This window comes from Aotus nancymaae, unplaced genomic scaffold (assembly GCF_030222135.1).
Source record: "Aotus nancymaae isolate 86718 unplaced genomic scaffold, 86718_ANA_hifiasm-v0.15.2.pri h1tg000010l, whole genome shotgun sequence".
Lineage (NCBI taxonomy): Eukaryota > Metazoa > Chordata > Mammalia > Primates > Aotidae > Aotus > Aotus nancymaae.
The window spans coordinates 39,132,404-39,151,230 of NW_026988421.1; the positions used below are offsets into that span (position 1 = coordinate 39,132,404).

The 18,827-nt window shown below is 35.6% G+C and overlaps 1 protein-coding gene across 5 annotated transcripts in view; it reads right to left on the bottom strand.

Annotated features, from left to right (window-relative positions):
- The window catches only part of PCGF5 (polycomb group ring finger 5), a 120,904-nt gene that overhangs the window by 24,825 nt on the left and 77,252 nt on the right, over positions 1-18,827 (bottom strand). For all 5 annotated transcript variants that reach the window (XM_021669053.2, XM_021669054.2, XM_012454762.2 and 2 more), the window contains exons 4-7: positions 12,964-13,019; positions 12,798-12,857; positions 10,141-10,280; positions 1,677-1,775 (exon numbers count right to left, since the gene is read on the bottom strand). In XM_021669053.2, coding sequence (XP_021524728.1) covers positions 1,677-1,775; positions 10,141-10,280; positions 12,798-12,857; positions 12,964-13,019 — 355 coding nt within the window. The remainder of the gene's footprint in view (positions 1-1,676; positions 1,776-10,140; positions 10,281-12,797; positions 12,858-12,963; positions 13,020-18,827) is intronic.

An 18,827-nucleotide genomic window follows, 5' to 3' on the forward strand; every position in this document is an offset into this window, starting at 1 on the left:
AGTGGCTGATACTGGTTGTTCCTTTCCATATTTAGTGCTTCCTTCAGGAGCTCTTGTAAGGCAAGCCTGGTGGTGATGAAATCTCTCAGCAGTTGCTTGTCCATAAAGGATTTTCTTTCTCCTTCACTTATGAAGCTTAGTTTGGCTGGATATGAAATTCTGGGTTGAAAGTTCTTTTCTTTAAGGATATTGAATATTGGCCCCCACTCTCTTCTGGCTTGTAGGGTTTCTGCTGAGAGATCCTCTGAGTCTGATGGGCTTTCCTTTGTGGGTAACCCGACCTCTCTGGCTGCCCTTAGCATTTTTTCCTTCATTTCAACCCTGCTGAATCTGATGATTATGTGCCTTGGGGTTGCTCTTCTTGAGGAATATCTTTATGGTATTCTCTGTATTTCCTGGATTTGAATGTTGGCCTGCCTTGCTAGGTTGGGGAAATTCTCCATAATAACAACTTTTAACCCACAGACTAGTCATTTGAGAGAAACTTTCAAATAAGCTCAGAATCAGAGGCTTCCTCAAAACATGGACATAATAACTGTCAATGTCTGTCACATTTTATTTCTCCTATGATGACTCTTTATGATATTCATATTACTGCAGATAGGCCAGAACTACTATGCTGCCTTTGACGTCCTTGTTTACATAGGAAACTAGTCCTGGTCTTTAATTTTGTTTTCTTTTTTTTTTTGAGATGGAGTGTCATTCTGTTGCCCAGGCTGGAGTGCAGTAGCACCATCTTGGTTCATTGCAACCTCCGCCTCCCAGATTCAAGTGATTCTTGCCTTGGCCTCCTGAGCAGCTGGAATTATAGGTGCCCGCCACCACACCCAGGTAATTTTTGTAGCTTTAGTAGACACAGGGTTTCACCATGTTGGCCAGGTTGGTCTCAAACTCCTGACCTCAGGTGATCCACCCACCTTGGCCTCCCCAAGTGCTGGGATTACAGGCATAAGCCCAGCCTGATCTTTAATTTTCTAGATGCTAGTATCAGAACTCAAAAGGGAAGAAGGGGAAATTAACGAATTGTAAGATCACCATTTAGGCAGGTGAGAAATTATAGCCCTATTTCCTTACAATGTTTTAGTCATAATTGTAGGATTAAAAACATTTGCTAAATATTGAACACATGAAAAGCTATGTTGTGATCAGTATCAGGGCAATTTACCTCTTCTGTAAATAAACTGTTAAATTACATTTCTGCAGATATAATATGTTGGTTTTATCTAGCGTTAAACAAAACCACGTCTGCATTTCATGGAACTGTGATTAGTTACAAAATTCCTTGGGATAAAAAGACAATGTTTTACATTCTGTAGAAATCTATAAAGAATTGGTAACAATTGACCTCAAAGATCTCAGATAAAAAATGACATACCCCAAGGCATGAATACATTTAGCTAGTATATTTATTTTGGGACTACTTAAAGTTCTTTAAATATCTCCTCTAATTATAAAACACTAAATGTATTAGTATCATAGTTTATTCAGGATATGTTCAATTAGAAAATACATATTACCTAAGTAAAATAATACATTCCGAAAATTTTTAACATTAAAATAACCAAAGTTTCCACAAAAATTAATTTGAATATATTCTCAGTTTTCACTTTTGTTAGAATTTTACTTCAAATACTTTAATTATTGAAATGATCAAGGTTAGATATTATTTAACTTACCTCATAAGAACTTGGAAGTTTTAGTTTTAAACTTAGAAATTTTTTAATAGTTCCAACAGTTACACGTGTAGAACATCGAATGAATTTCTTCATTAAACCCTAAAGGAAATAAAGATTACTAGTTAAAATGTTCTATCTTGCTTTTGGTGAAACCATAGCTACCATTTCCACTATCATTTTGAATATTTTTAAAACATATTGTGAAACATTTTAATTTACAGTTTTTTAGTACTTGCAAGTAAAAATGTTCCTAATTCTTGGATACTTACATGACATTCTTTAAGAATGTATTATCATGTGTACTAGGAAAATCCTGGCACATAGGCAATCTGCTTACCTCTAAACATTTTAGTAAAGAAAATATGAGTTTAAATTAAAAAGAAAAAAACCAAAAGGTCACAAGAAGCATAAAAATATTTTATTATAAAATATAACTTCTGAGACATTAGGGACATTTTCTAAAACATGGTATCACAGCTTTTAAATAATTTTAGAAAGAGCAGTGATTTCAAATGGGACTCTGAGGAGCCAGAGGGTTCAACAGAGAGAGGCTGGTTAGGCCACAGCATGTCCAATTAGAAGTTACATAGTGTGGACCTTGTGTTGGGGAGAATCATGTCGAGTCAGTGTCTGATAGGCTGTGCCAGTACTTTACTGGAAAAATAAACTTCTATGTGCCCTGATGTGTCTCATCTGTAAAATGTGCAGAGCACTACTAATTCACTCTTTAAGCTTGAATATCACTAAAATATAAGAACCAATCTAGAAGGGATACTCAAGCTGAAAATGAAGCAAAATGAGGTTGTAGACATAATAAACATGAACCAATATGTGAAACAAAATTACATACCACAAACTCAAAAGTTATTGGAATACTAAAACACACAAAGCAACAATAGAATCTCTTAAAGATATTACTCCTATTCATATGCATAGGAAATTAGGTCAGCATCTGAACAACAACTTAGTGTTCTTAAATTCACTAAGTCAAAAGAAGAACTATTCAGCCAATGTTTATTTCCTAGCAAAATGTTTTCCTAGCAAAACATATTTCCTGACAAAGACCAACAGAAATAAGTTAATAAATAATACTTGGTCACAACACAGATGATAAAGTATCCATTAAAAGAAAACAGAAGTTAAGTTACATCTAAAGCAACACATGCTCTACCCATTTCAAATGTGAAGACCGATATTCTAGACAGCATGAAAACAAAGGGATAAACGTACAAGCCTATCTTCTCTGTTATCTGTTCACACCTTCTCAAAAAGCCCAATGTTTCCCGTCCATTTTCTTTTTGCCCCAAACAGCTTAAAAAGAATCATTAGCACATTTTTACAAGCCCCAATTAAGTCAGAGAATATAAGCGTGTAGGTCAATCATCCCCAATCCAAAATCTGAAATGCCCCCAAATCTGAAACTGAGGGCTGACATGACATACACTCATTTCAGATTTGGGAGGTTCAACTCTAAGTATATACAATGCAAATATTCCAAAATCCAAAAAAATTCTGGTCCCAATCATTTTGGATAAGGGATATGAAACCTGTACTGGAAGACTCTTTAATACGTATGTTTTTTCATCTGCCAAGAAATCAGGAAGATCTCCAGAAATGATGTTGGTATCACTATTCATAATCTTTCAGAGATTAACAGTTAATAGTTTTTATAATATTCACAAAGTTGTGCAACCATTACCATGATCTAATTCCAAAATATTTTCATCATCTCTCCAAGTAACGCCAAATTCATTAGCAGTCACTTCCCAACCTTCCCTCCTTCCAGCCCCTGACAACTGCTAATCTACTTTCTGTCTTTATACTTGTCTGGACATTTCATATAAAAGGAACCACATAATATGTGACCTTTTATGTCTCACTTCTTTCACTTAGCATAAAGTTTTCAAAGTTCATCCATGTTGTAGCATGTTTAGCATGTATCAGTACTTCATTGAAGTTTATGACTGAACAGTATCACATTTTGTTTCATTTTGTTTTTCCATTCATCAGTTGACAGACATTTAGGTTGTTTTTACTTTGTGGCTATTATGAATAATGCTATTATGAATATACATATACAAGATTTTGGGTGAACATGTTTTCAATTCTTTTATACAGTAGTCCCTCCTTTATCTGCAGTTTCATTTTCCTTGATTTCACTTACCCAGTCAATATTTCACTGTACAAAAATTCAAAATGTAAAATTCTAAAAATAATTCCTAAGTTTTAAGCAGCATACAATTCTGAGTAGCATGGTAAAATCTTGCATCATCCTACTCCATCCTGCATGGAGTGGAATCTTCCCTTTGTCCAGCATATTCATGCTGTATAGGCTACCTGCCCATTAGTCATTTAGCTATCTCAGTTATCAAATCAAAACACCAGTATATACAGGGTTATCTGGTACTATCTGTGGTTGCAGCATCCACTGGGGGTCTTGTAACATATGCCCCACAGATAAGGGGGAACTACTGTGTATGATCATATGCTTAGAAGTGGAATCACCAGGTCAACTCTTTGAGAAACTGCTAAACTGTTTTCCACAGTAGCTGCACTTTCACCTTCCCACAAGGAATGTATGAGGGTTCAATTTGTCCATATTCTCTAACATTTATTATTTTCCTTAAAAAAAAATTCTGGCCATCCTAGTAGGTATGAAATGATATCTCATTCTGGTTTTGATTTGCAGAGCCCTAATAACTAGTGATGTTTAGCAACTTTTCCTGTGCTTATTGGTCATTTTTATAACTTCTTTAGAGGAATGTCTATTCAAATCTTTAGCTGTTTTTGTTTTCAAATTGGGTCACCTTTTTATTGATTTATAAGAGTTCTTCATATATCTGTATATTAAAGGCTTATCAGACATTATTTGCAAATATTTTTTCCCATTCTGTAAGTTTTTTCACTTTCTTAAGTGTCCTTTGATACACAAGAGTTTTACATTTTAACAAAGTCCAATTTATCTGTTTTTTTTTTCTTTTGCTGCTTATGCTTTTGGTGTCATTTCTAAGAATCCACTGCTAAATCCAAGGTCATGGGAATATCTTAATTTCCCCTTCCTCTTGGAAGGCTATAGATTTTTGATGAATATAGATTTACTAGTTGACCATTTTCTTTGAGCACTCTGCATATATTATCCTATTGCCTTCTAGCCTCCACAGCTTTTGGTGAGAAAGTGGCTACTAACCCTACTACTGGGGGTCCTTTGTGTGTGAGTCACCTTTATATTGTTGCTTTCAAGATTCTATCTTTGTCTTTCAATAATTTGATTATGATGTGCCTAGTATGAATTTCTTTGAATTTATCATACCTGGAGTTTGTTAAGCTTCTCAGATGTTTAATATTTTCCATCAAATTCAATTGTTTTTTGGGGGCCATTATTTCTTCAAATACACTTCTGTCCTTTTTTCTCCATTTCCTCTCTTTCTGGAACTTCCATTATGGGTAAGCTGGTAAGCTTGATGGTGTCTACAGGTCTCTAAGGACCTGTTCATTTTTCTTCATTCTATTTTCTTTCCATTTCTCAGACTGAATAATCTCAATTCATTAAACTTCAATTTTATAGGTTGTTTTCTTTGGCTCAAGTCTGCTGTGAGCCTCACCCATAAAATTTTCATTTCAGTTGCTATACAACTCCATAATATTAAAAAAATATTTAATATCCTATATTTGGTGATATAATTCTTGTATTTTCCTATAGGTGATCAGACCATGGTTTTAGTTCTTTGCATATTTAAATAGATGATTTCAAATCTATGCCTAATAAGTGCAATGTCTGGGCTTCCTCAGTGACAGTTTCCTATTGACTGCTTCTTTTCCTGTGTATGGGTCATAAAATCAGCTCTCTGTAACTGAAGTCCTACATTTGTAAATTCAACCAACCACAGATCAAAAATAGTTTTAAAAACAATTAAAAAATACAGCAATAAGAATAATGCAGTTTAACAACTATTTACACATAGTATTTACATTGCACTAGGTATTACAAGTAATCTAGAGATGATTTAAAGTATATAGCTGGCTGTGCATAGGTTACATGCAAATACGACACCATTTTATATAAGAGACACAGGATACACAGATTTTGTTATCCATGAAGGGTCCTGGAATTAATCCCCCCATAATCTGATAGACCACTGTATTTGTTACTATCTATCATATTTTAAATGATATAATGTTACAACTAGACATTTTAAATGATATAATGTTGCAATGCTGGAAATCGGATTCCTGCCTGCTCTTCAGTCCTAAACTAATTCAATAAGTCTGTATTCTTTACCATAGGTAGCCATGAAAGTTTCTGCCTAGAGGTCAGCTAATGATTTTCTTTACACATCTGGAGCCATTAAGTTGCTCAGTCTTTGCCAAGGATCTGGGTGTGTGTTTGGGGGCATACCTCCAACATTCAACCAAGGTGTTGACAACTCTGCCTTAGTCTTCACTTCCTGCTTGTGCAGAGTGCCTCAAGGTCAGGCAGAGGTGAGAGCTTAGGGCCTTTCAGGTCTTTCCCAAACATGCATACAACCCTGTGTATGTATGTGGCCCTCCAGATTTCAAGGAATATGTCAAGAGATTTTTGAAGCTCCTAGGGACATATCACTTCACAGCTTTCCCTTTTAAGCTTTTTGGTTAGTCTCTTGTTTGGTCCAAATGTTATCTATAACTCAGGCAGCTGTAAAGTTAAAACATTTGTCTGTAATTGTTTTCGACAAATACCCCTTTCCCCCACCCAAAGAGAAGGCTTTTTCCATGGAGGCAAGCTCCAAGTCAAATCAAATACTGACAACCTTGTAAGTGGGGTCTTCTAGGAAACAACCAGACAGGTCAAATAATGACCATTCTTTGGCAATGAGGCTTTAAAAGAGCTCTACCTCTGTTCTTTCCCTTTGATGCCTGGAAGCCTGCAATGGGAAAGCAGGCTGTTATTTTCAAGGCTACTGCAGAGTTTGAGTAGGGGGTGGAACTAAGCAAGTTAAAAATGCCACAAAGCTCACCCTTTATACTAAGAGTTAGTAATCTGATTGATAAAATGCTCTATAGGCACTTATAAGCCTTTGGTTAATATTAGATCTCTAAAAAAGCTGATACCCAACATTTTCGCCAGTATTTTCATACTTATGGAGAAGTGAATTTTCGGAGATACTTAGTCTACTCATTTTATTGACATCCCACTCTTGACTTTGACTTCTGTATTACAAAAGCAGTAGGCATTCTGTATAAACTATACATGCAACTACTGCCCCACCACATTTGAGAATCACACCCTACTGCAGAGGAATGAGATGGCAGAGAAGACTATAAAGCAATACAGGCATCGTGTCTCTACCACTAAGGGATTTACAATCTAGTATCAAGGACAATGCACACATAAAATAAGATAGTGCCTAGAACTCTTAGGTGCATCCTTAATAGATAACAAACCAATCCCTAATTTAGGGATAAATATAAGTACTACAGAATTTCAGAGAAGGGATTCACTAGGTTGGGAAAAGCATCACAAAGAACAAAAATCTCTGGGTCTTGACAGAGGCATAGGATGGTGGAAGAGGAAAGAACAAAGGAAAGGCTGTTCAAAGTTTTAGAGGTCTTATATATTCATAATACAAGCTTTTATGTATTCTAGATACAGATCTTTTACCAGATAATATGGTTTCCAACACACACACACACACACACACACACACAAACACACACCACACACCACACACACGTGGGTGGGGGGGGAGAAGAGAGAAAGAGAATGAACACATACATAAAGGAATAATCACTTGTTTTGAAAGGAGAATTTACTAATGGGTTTGATGGGAGATAAACTTATTAAGAGAGGTGCTTGTTAGTGAAGGGCACTGAATGCTAACATAAGGAGTTATGACTTAATTGCACAGGCCAAAAGGTGGCAAACTTTTGGCCTATACAATGGCCATGTCCTCAGGCCAAATCTGGCTGGCCATCAATTTCTATAAGTAATGTTTTATTGAAACACAACCATGCCCAATCATTTACTGTGCTGCTTTAGTGCTATAATGAATAAGTTGAATAAACTGCAACAGAGACCATATGGCTTACAGAGCCTAAAATACTTACCATCTGACCCTGAGATTGGTCTTGGCCCTCACCCCGAGTCTTACATACACTCAGGCAATGGCCCTAGCTCTGAATAACAAAAGAAAAATTAAGGGTACAGAAAACACTTAATAACTACTTAAAAAATCTAGATATAAGGGTGAGCAGCACTAAACTGGGGGGAATTTTGCAGGACTTAGTAACTGGTTGAAAGAAAAGAGTAACAGGTCAAAGATGACGCCAAACTTTTGAACTTATTTGACTGACTAAAAGACAGTAGTCATAACTGAAACAGCATGTTTAAAGTTAGATGGAAGTATAATGAATTTGCCTTTAGACAAGTCAAGTTTCTGGTGTTAGTGAAATTCTCAACTGGTCTATTTAAAAATACTTAACGAGATATAATACTTCAGCTTGAGAAAGATAGCAGGGTTGGAAATTAGGACTTAAAATTCTTTGCATAAAGAAGAGAAGAACAGACACAAGGCCCTACTTGAAGGTGGGATGGCAGGAGGAGAGACAGGATCGAAAAACTACCTATTTAGTATTATGCTTATTACCTGGGTGACAAAATAACCTTATACCAAACCCATGACATGCAATTTACCTATATAAGAAACTTGCAAATGTACCCTGAACCTAAAAGTTAAAAAATCCTTTGTGTAGTTGAAGCCACATAGAAAATGGGGAAGACCTCCTAAAATAAATATAGAGAAAGTATTAGGGCATACTCACATTTATCAAGTAGAAGGCAAGAAGTAGAGTTAGTAGAGACAAAGTAGAAATGGCCCAGGAAAAAAAGGAAGAATAAGGGTAGCCTAGTGGAAGTCATTTATAAACTAAGAATGAAGGTACAAGGATGAAGAAAAGTCCATAAAGGAAAGAGTGAATGAATAAAATGTCAACTAGAACAGAAAAGTGTCAAAGATGTCAAAAAAAAAAAAAAAAAGAATAACAAGCAGGGGTGGTTAAATTTTTCAGATAAATTTCTAAAATTCAATATTTTATACTTTCATATGAGAAATCATGCAGAGAAGTGAACTTTACATTTATTTATGAGAAGATAGGCAGCCTTTCCATTGATTTAACTTTCACTAGGTCCTAAATCATGTATTAGAGAGCTAAAGGATGACCTTAAACTCTACAAAAGAGAACTTCCCAAAAAGGAGATTGATTTTTGGGAAAGACTGTAAGAAACAACTGAAAATATTAGAAGGATAAATAGCTACAGTGATCATTTCTCTAAAGACAGATGCACTTTGTTACATGCCCTGTCCAATAAACTCCCCTTAACAAAATCAATTACCTTATTATAACTATTTGTATGTATAAGGCCTAACCAAGTTCCTTGAATGAAAAATGTTTTTTCTTACCACTTATATCTTTACTGCCTACTATTCACATAGCGGATAAATATTCTTTAAATTACTATGCTATATATGTTATTATAAAATGCTAGAAAAACTTAATCTGAGTTGAAAAATTGTTTTTCACTTCCTAATAGAAAAATGTCATTAAATATGTTAGTAAAAAATTCAGCCCACTAGCATATAGATTTACACAGAGGAAGTAAAAGAAAATTAGAGACAATGAACATAGGCATTTGAATAAAACACAGAATACACAAAGATAAACAATATTCTCAGTGGCTGATATTTGCTAGGATAAAATGACAAAAATCTAACAGTTAAAGTAGTGAAGATATGTAATAAAAATAAAAGCTGCTTGCAATAAAAAGGTAGAAAACATTATTAAAGTAATACCATTTAAAGACAAAAGAAAATCAATAAAAGCAGAGTGTTTTAAACTTTCTATAAAGATCCTCTAAGAAATTAGCAGAGGCAGAGGAAAACAGTACCAGAAATGGAGATTCTATAGGAAATAAGTGAGAGCCTTCAAGGAATTTAAAAGTTCAGAGGCATTTTACAACCTTCAATTTTACTTCAAAACTAACTGATTAAATTATTCACAAAATACATTAGCCCTGATATGAAAATCTTATTGAGTTGCAAATAAAAATAGAGAAATAAAGGATGAAATTAGAAGATAATTAATAAAAGGGCTAGAATTACTGGTGACATGAAATTCTCTAAGTTTGTCACCATGCTTAAAAAACAGAAACTATGCATATGAACTCCCAACAAAGGTATAAAAGGAGGTGGAGAAAGAGAGGTGTGATTCTGTGCATTAGCCACTAGATGGTGGCATTGACCCAGGACGGTTCAGTTGCAGGACCTGTAACAATTTGTAAGCATAGGATTGTCAAAGAACGACATTTTATTTAATTACGTTAATTAAAACTTTGAAAGCAAACATTTTGAAGCATTAGAAAATTTGTCAACAAATTACCAATGGTTTACTATAAACTGATCTTAAAAATACCACAGTCTTGTTCACTCACCTTTACTACATTGTCCCCTGATTGTCCATTATTTCGTAAACAATCTAGACAGATAGCAATTTGTGGGTCACTTCTGTGATAATCTTGATTTTCATCACCTTCTTCATCTACTTTCGGTTTGTCAACTTTTGAAGTAACATCTGTATAATTTAAACAAAATTAACTTAGCTATAAATCAAAATTGATTTTAAAGTTAAGCAACAATACATTGATTATCAAAAGAAAAATCAACTTAAAAAAATTTCCTAACAGCTTTTGAAGAAGAACGTAGTATCTTTAAAATGTTCCAACCAACTCAACAATGGAATTTTTTTTTTTTAATTGGAGACTTACTAACTTAGTTTAAGATTTCTAGGCTCACTGGGACATCCAAATGAAAGATCCAGGACTAGCTGTATTTAGTCAAAAAAATGATTACAATTAGTGATTAGACTACGTTAGAAAATGAACAGGATATAAAAAAATACTTCCAAATTATTTATATGTGTGTATACAAATTATACTCGTTTATATACATAAGTATATATTCAAATTAAAACCAAATACTTCAAATTATAAAATTAAGTTCTCAAAATTTCAAATTACTAGATATAAAATCAGCTAGTGAAAAAAATGAGTATAATGATTTAGCTTTGTAACACATATATAGCTATTAATATATGTTACAACTCAAAGAAATCTGAATGGCATACTTTGTATTATATACAAATGTATTTCACCTATTACCTGTACCCTATAAATACTGCAGCTATATTTATCATGCATCTGTTGAGTAGCTTTAACTTTATGTTGGATACACATCATACAAGGGCTGAGGGTCCTCACTCTCACAGTGGTCAGGATATGGGATGAAATAAAGGTAAATAAAAAAGACAAAAACAAAAAAGAAACCAGACAAATACAGGATGGGAGAAGTAAAATGGACTATGCAGGCACATATAAAAGAGAGAGTAAACTCAAACTTTGGGAGTGAAGCAGAGGTTCAGGGATGATTTCCAGATGAAATACCTCTAAGCTAAAACCTGAAAAAATTAGCCAGCCAAACATTACAAAGTAGAAAAGCCTCCCTGCAAAGTGACAGGCTAAATCCCCTTGGATACCTATAGTAAAAGCATTACAGGTGTACCATAAAGCAGGGAGGTGGGGTTTTTTTCTACATGTTTTCTTCTGCTTATTTATAGAGAATGCACATACACAGGAGTTGCCTTCTATGAACCAAACTCCCAGCTCCAACAAAAGATCCAAATTCTCCACCCAAGCTAAAGACCAAATACCATAAATACTTTAAAAAGGGAGAAACAATAGGAAAAGGGAGATAAAATTCATAAAGTAGGCTACAGCCCTTCACAAGTCAATCTGTGATATGTAGAATGATAGAGTAAACCTACCAGATAATTTCTGAGGACAATCTCCCAAGCTCCTGTCCTCTTGAACAGATAGTCAAAAACTAGAATATTTAATTAGCCTTATCTTATCTGTATTTTTATTACGGCACTACTACAATTGCTTATCGTTGTCTAATTGCAATGTATATTTGGGTAAAACAAGCCCTAGTTAAGTCATTTTTTTGGTCAGGCTTAGCTTCTTTGCCTTTTTTTTTTTTTTGGTTATAGATTAAAAATAGTCTCTTGCTACCTTACTCTAGTCACAAAACTATTCTCAAACTTCCCCTTCTCTAAGAAAACAGCTTTGCACAGTTAAGTTGAACTAATAAAATGATAATCTCCATTTTTTACAGATTAAAAGAGAGAGATGGCATTTTCTTATCTACCTTCGTCATGTATAATTGGCAATCCTATGATCTTACGAGAAAACCAAGATTGGGAGGCTGAACTCACAAGTGACCCCATAAGAACACACACACATTCTTGAATAACTTTAAGTGGTATTTAGGACATCTCAAATTAAATCTCATGTTAAAAAAACAATGGGAATGATACTACTTTCTTATAATTTCATACATCCCTTTGTGTGGATTTTATACATATAAATGTATGCTAAAAGCCTTTTATCTGCTCAGTAATGTTTGCCCTTTTGCTGCAATTATTAAAAATTACTAATTGCTGTGTCTCTTGGAACCTAGAGGAGAAATTTGGACATGCAGCATAGGTGATGGGGAAAATTCCCATAAGCATTCAGAAATACTTTCTAAATTTCCATGACATATAGGTTTGTATCACCTGAGCTCTACTTATAAAAACTTCATTCCAGAATATTAGAGCATAGTAAAATCTCCTGATCTGGCTCTCAGCCACATGTCAGTTCCCTCTCCTATAGAGACAAACATACAAAAGAAATAAAACAAAAAACTTTTCACTGTTTAGTTGCAAGCTGTGGCTATTTCTTACTTCAGCTTCCTTTAGCTCCCTAGAAATTACTACTATAAACATCTAGCCAATTTTCTCTTTTATCTCCCTTTTCTCTTCCCAAAGTCCAATTTCCTCTATTTCTAATTATCTTCTACTAAAGTGACTTCAGATTTACATTCGTTTATATAAAATCTCCTATAGAGAAAAAGGTTCATAATGTAAATAAAAGGGAGCAGAAATTTTGTACAGGAAAAATGTGAGCCTGAAGAGAGCTATTAGTTCACCTAAGCTATGAAAAACTGACCAATTTAAGAAATGCTTTCAGAAACAGACATAAGAAAAAGTCACCTTGTCCATTTTCTTGAGGCTTATTTTTCTTCCAAAATTCAGATTCACGCTCAAGTTCTTCTAATTTAAATGAAAGAGAGTATAGAAAGAAAAGTCATGAAATCTTTAATAGAAATGTTGATTTCATAAAACACAAAAGTCTGCAAGAACCCAAACAGCCACTTACGTTCTCGCAGTCCAGGGACCAGCTTAAATATAATTTCCTCTAATGTATTGTCCAACCTTCGAAAGGGGAGAGAAAGAATATACTAACAATGAAGACACCAAAATCTGACACGTAAATAGTCTGAGATGTATATCTTATATGTATTACAAAATACAGAACATATACAATTTTAGCACATCTACTATACCACACTCTTCTGTCCAGGGAACACACCTATTTCCAGCCTTCCCCAGTGGTAGACTGATTACAAAAATGGTCCCAGTCCCCAGCTCTCTCTATATCCACACTCTTGAGCATGACTTTGAAATTCCTCCCTTGACTAAGGAAGGGAGTCTATTTCCCTGCCTTGGAAATATGGGCTGGCCTTAAAACTTGTTGAGGCCAGCAGAATGTGGCACAAGTGACTGTGCTTGATTCTAAGCCTAAGCCTCAAGAGGCATCACATGCTTTTGTTTCTATTTCTCTCTCTTTCATAGAATCCTGCTAGCATGAGAACAAGGCTGGAGGATGAGAGACCATGAAGAAGAGACCAAGCTGCCCAGCTGAGGCCATTTTAGAGTAGTTCACAAACAGCCCATCCCCCAAAATCAGCACAGCAGATTACCCAATGCACAGCAAACTGCATTTGCATGAGTGAGCCCCGCCAAGACCAGAAGAACCACCCAGCTAACCCAGCGAACCAGGAGGAATAATAAATGCTTGCTTTTTCAAGCATCAATTTAGGAGTTGCTGTTATGCAGTAACAGCTGATACCCCATTCACAAAATTTCTACCACAGCTCTGGCTCTTTCCCATAAAGGAAATAATCTCCATTCCACTCTTCTGAGAAATGTAGACCACTTTATCATTCTACCTTCTGAAATGAAAACTTCAAATATTTATCTTGACATTTTTCTTATTTTCTTTCCTGCTATATAATTCATCTTTTTCATGGCTTTTTGTCTTTAATCCCATTCTCTTGCCCCCACAACACCCTCTTCCCACCCCATCTCCTTCATTCTGCTCAACAGCATTACTCTTCTACAAGACTACAAACATATAGAGGTTTCTTGTATTTAAAAAAAGACCCAAAACCTTTATTAACCCATTGTATTTTCAAACTATTATTCTGTTTCTCAATCTTTTCTTCTAACTGGAAAAAAATATGAAAGTAAAACCTACATTATTTCTGTCCCCTACTCTGTTTTGCTTCTTTTACTCTACTGAACTCTGCAAATCATCCATAACTTCCATACTGAATAGGTTTAAAAGTTTTAGAATTAAAATTTAAATTTAAAAATTCTTAAGTTTATATTTCTTCTATATTTCTCTGCAGCAGTTTGACAGTGTTGTCTGACACTGCCTGCCTCCCTGCAAATTTCCTTTCTTTGTTTTCATTTTTAAAATTTCCAGCAGGGCATGGTGGCTCACGCCTATAATCCAAGAACTTTGGAGGCCAAGGCGGGCAGATCACCTGAGGTCGGGAGTTCAAGACCAGGCTGACCAACATGGTGAAACCTCATCTTAAAAAAAAAAAAAGAAAAGAAAATTTCGAAGTCTGTTCTTTCTTTGTTACTAGTATTTTTCTTTTTCCCAGCTACTTTTAAATCTGATATTCTCTCTTGCTTTGTACTCTGCACTCTGACCTTTCCAAAGTTCTGTCTTCCTTGGGGATTTCATCTGCTTTGGTGGCTTCAAAACTAACATATAGGCAGAGATCTATCCATGTGTCTATCTACCTGCCTATATGTAACATCTCTCTGCTGAGTTCAAGTTCCATATTTCCAAAGGATGCTAAACACTTCAAGTACCTCCTTTTATTCATCTATGTCAAGATTGTCTCATTTATCCTTCTCCAATAAAATACTAAGTACCCCACCCCTTGTCTCACATTTTTTAAATCAAAATTTTAAGCAATACCATAATTCTCCCAAATTGGCTCAAAATATGAGAAGGATCTTAACTTCTCTCTTTCCCTTCATTTACACATTTACTCACCAAACCACATCTGTCCCATCTATTCTTCCATCATTTCTTCCATTCCTTCAATTACCATCCTACTTTGAGCAGAGCAGAGACATGCTCATAATGAATCTTCCTAAAGTACTAATCTGATTGTGTTAGTTACTTCTCAAGAACTAATTTTTCCCTACTACCTGGCTTCATGTATTTACATAACTTGAGTCCAATCTGTATACCATAACTGGTACTATTCACTCACTGTCTCTCTTTTCTAGCCAACTGGCTTATTCAATTATCCCAAGAATTCCTTGTCTTTTTCAATTCATTTTTTTTCTCCCTCGTTTTTTACATCTGGCTCAATTACTCTTTATACTCTCTGACCAAACCAATGCTATCTTATTCTTCAAGACGAAGTCACTTGTAAAGTTTTCCCGGACTATTTAATAGTAGGAGTGCATAAAAAATAGTAGGAGTGCATAGCACTTCTCACGATGTACAAACAGATCAGGAATCAACTTAGTTTTATTTCTATTTCCTCTGAAACATTACTTACCACTTTGATGTCCTTTCTGTCCTCTCAACCCAACTTAGGACTAATCTGTTCTATAGTCAGTCATTAAATCACTTCCTTACATGTACCCTTGTCTCTATCTTACTTGCTCAAAATTATTTGGTACAACTTGGGTTAAATACAACTTTCCTTCAACTCCGCACTGGTACTCATGGCTGCATAAAAACACAACCACACCACTTCAAATTCCAAACTACAACCCAAATATGCCTTTAAGTTTTCCAGGAATCATACTACACTCCCAAGTGTATTGATTCTCTCACCCTCCTTGACAACATGCTTTTTTCTCTCCCCAACCCTCCAAATCCCTTTTCTCTATCCTTAATTTTGGCTGATAAACACTTTCCTCTCAATGAAACATGTCAAAGCAAGGAAAAACAAACTTCCATAGGCCCTGGCCAACATACCTACCTATAGCATCTGCATCATGTATTCTCTGTCTGCCTGCCTGTTGCTACAAATTTTTTTGTCAGTGCTCCCACTGAAAACCAGTGTCTCCTCTTATGCTGTTAGATTCCATTCCCTACTCTCCTATATTATTAACTTTCTGCTTTCTACTGGATCATTCCCTTCAAATATGGCATTATTTCTCCCTTATCAAAACAAAATAAAGAACCTTCTTGGCTGCAATTGACAGTAACCCACCACCGCCCCCAATTTCTTTGCTCCCATTTGTAGCAAAACTCCTTGAAAGAGTTGTCTATTCTCACTGTTGCTAATTTCTCTCCCCACTTTCCTCTCTAAAAACAATCCAATTAGGTTTTTGGTCTCACAGCTCCTTCAGAGTTGAGAGGAGCACTTGCAAGTGCTCTTTTCAAAGTTGATGACCTCCATGTTGCTTAATCTAACTATCAATTCTCAGTCTTCACCTTGTTTGTACCCATAAACAACAAATGACACAGATGGATCATTCTGTCTTCTTTGACATACATACTGTGTTCACTTGACTTCTAGGGCACTACACATTCCTGGATTTTCCTCTACCTCACTGGTTGCACCTTCTCAGTTTCTTCTGCTGGCTCCTTCTGTCTCTGAACACTTAATGCTGGAGTTCTCCAGGGCTCAGTCCTTGGTCCTTTACTTATTCCTCTCTGTACTTACTCCCTGAAGTGATCACATCCTGCCTCACAGCTTGAAAAATCTTCTATATGCTAAAGACTACCAATTTTTTATCTCTAGCCCAGACCTCTCCATTTGAGTTCCAGACTCATATATACACTTACCAACTTTCTCTCTTCTCTGAAATGAATGGTAACTCAACATGTCCACAAAGTCCTGATGTACCCCTTCCGTGCTCTATTATTAATCTTCCCAACTCAGTTAATGGCAACTCCATTCTTCCAGTTGTCAGGTCAGAAATCTTAAAGTCATGTTCAACTCTTTTCTTTATCCTATATCCATTCCATCAGCAAACCTTGCTGAATCTACTTTAGAAATATATTCCAAATATGAGCATTTCTTGTCCCCTCTTCAGCTACTACCTCTCACCAGGGTCATTGCAATTACTTTCTAACTGTTCTCCCTGCTTCTACCCTTGCCTTGCTATATGCAAGGGTGTTCTCAATACAGTCATCAAAATGTTCATATCAGATCAATCCTCCAAACAAAATCCGGCATAGGCTCCCCATTTCATTCAGAGTAAAAGATAAAATGTTTATAGTGGCCTACATGGCCCTTCATGATCTGGAATCTCATGATCTCTCCGCCCTTGTTACCCAGTATTCTGTCTCTCACTCACTGTTCCCCAGACACCCATGTCTCCTTGCTGGTTGTCCAACAAGGCATATATACACTCCTGACTTAGGCACTTTGCACTGGCTGCTCCCTTTACCTGGAATAGGCATGCTTTCCCAGACTTATCCATGGTTAACCTCTCATAGTCTCCAAGTATTTGCTTAAATCTCACCTTCCCATGGAAGCCGATCCTCAACATCTTATTTAAAACTGCAATCTGCTGCTCCCTTGACACTCCTGACCTCCTCACCTCACAACACTTCTCCTTTTCTTCCCTTTGTAATTTTTACTTTCTAACATACCATATAAGTTACTTATTATATGGTTTATTGAATGTCTCTCACTACAAAAATATTAAATCTACAAGGGCAAAGATCCTTACCTATTTTGTCTGCGAATGGACCTCAATCACCTAGAATAGTGTCTGGACATAGCAGGCATCCAGTAAATATTTGCTGAATGAATGATTCCCCTCATGAAGGGGCATCTTCCTCCAACTTCCTTCTACTGTCTCTATCAGTGATGTCCAATAGAAATATAATGTGTGTCAAATATGTAATTTTAAATTTTTAGTAGGCACATTAACATCAGTTACTTTACACTTTTTATGTAAAACTAACTTTAATGTTTTGTTATATATGAAAATATATTAAATAATACATTTAGTAATTTTTATTTATTGAAGAATAAAGTTATCTTTAGTGGGAAAATATTTACACTGCTTCAGGTTTTAATTGAAATTAAATTAGAAATTCCATTCCTCAGTTGCACTAGCAACACTGAAAGTGCTTAACAACCACATGTGGCTAATTGCTACCATACTGGACAGTACAAATACAGACTGCTTGTTTCCCAGGCCTGCTGCACAACTGTCATATCCCTTCACCTCTCTGCTATGTTAGATTCCTTTATTCTTTCTTGGTTTATGCTCAAGCTTCCCAAAAGCTTACTGAGAAAAAGTACATAGAAGGGAAATTTTTTGCTACATGTGCCACAGACAATTTAGGCACCTAACGAAGGAGCCTAAATTCCCCTTATTGCTTGCTAACAAAATCCAATTATGTTCTGGCTGCAATGGGGGCACTCCCTAGGATAATTCATGATTTGTTAAAGCATTTCAAAACCCACCACACCACTTTACCTAGTGGGTGTCATGTGACCTAGTTTTGGCTAAAAAGAAGAAGACTGCCGTGGGAAACTTTGGTAAAGATCTTTACCTCCCTACCGCCTTAGTCCCTAGTATACTCAGGCCTCTGAGGTCTGTTCAACTATCACCACCATCAGTTTGCTTTCTAGCTTTCAGTTTCTGCTGACATCTCTTCTACCATTTCTTCTTATCCTTTAAAAAGTGTTTACTGAGAACCTAACATGTTTCAGGAGCTATCCTAGGTGCCGGAGATACAGAGTATCTTGTTCTTATTATCTCTGAGCTTATGTCTTTAAAATAATTCCTTTGCAGTAATTTCAGTGGAATTTTAGGAGGAAAACAATTTCTATAAAGGGTATCTTTAGATAATTTGAGAAAACTAGAATATGGAAGTTAGGTTAAAGTATTATACCAATGCAATCATACTGTGGTTATGTGATATAATATCCTTATTCTTAGGAAATACACACT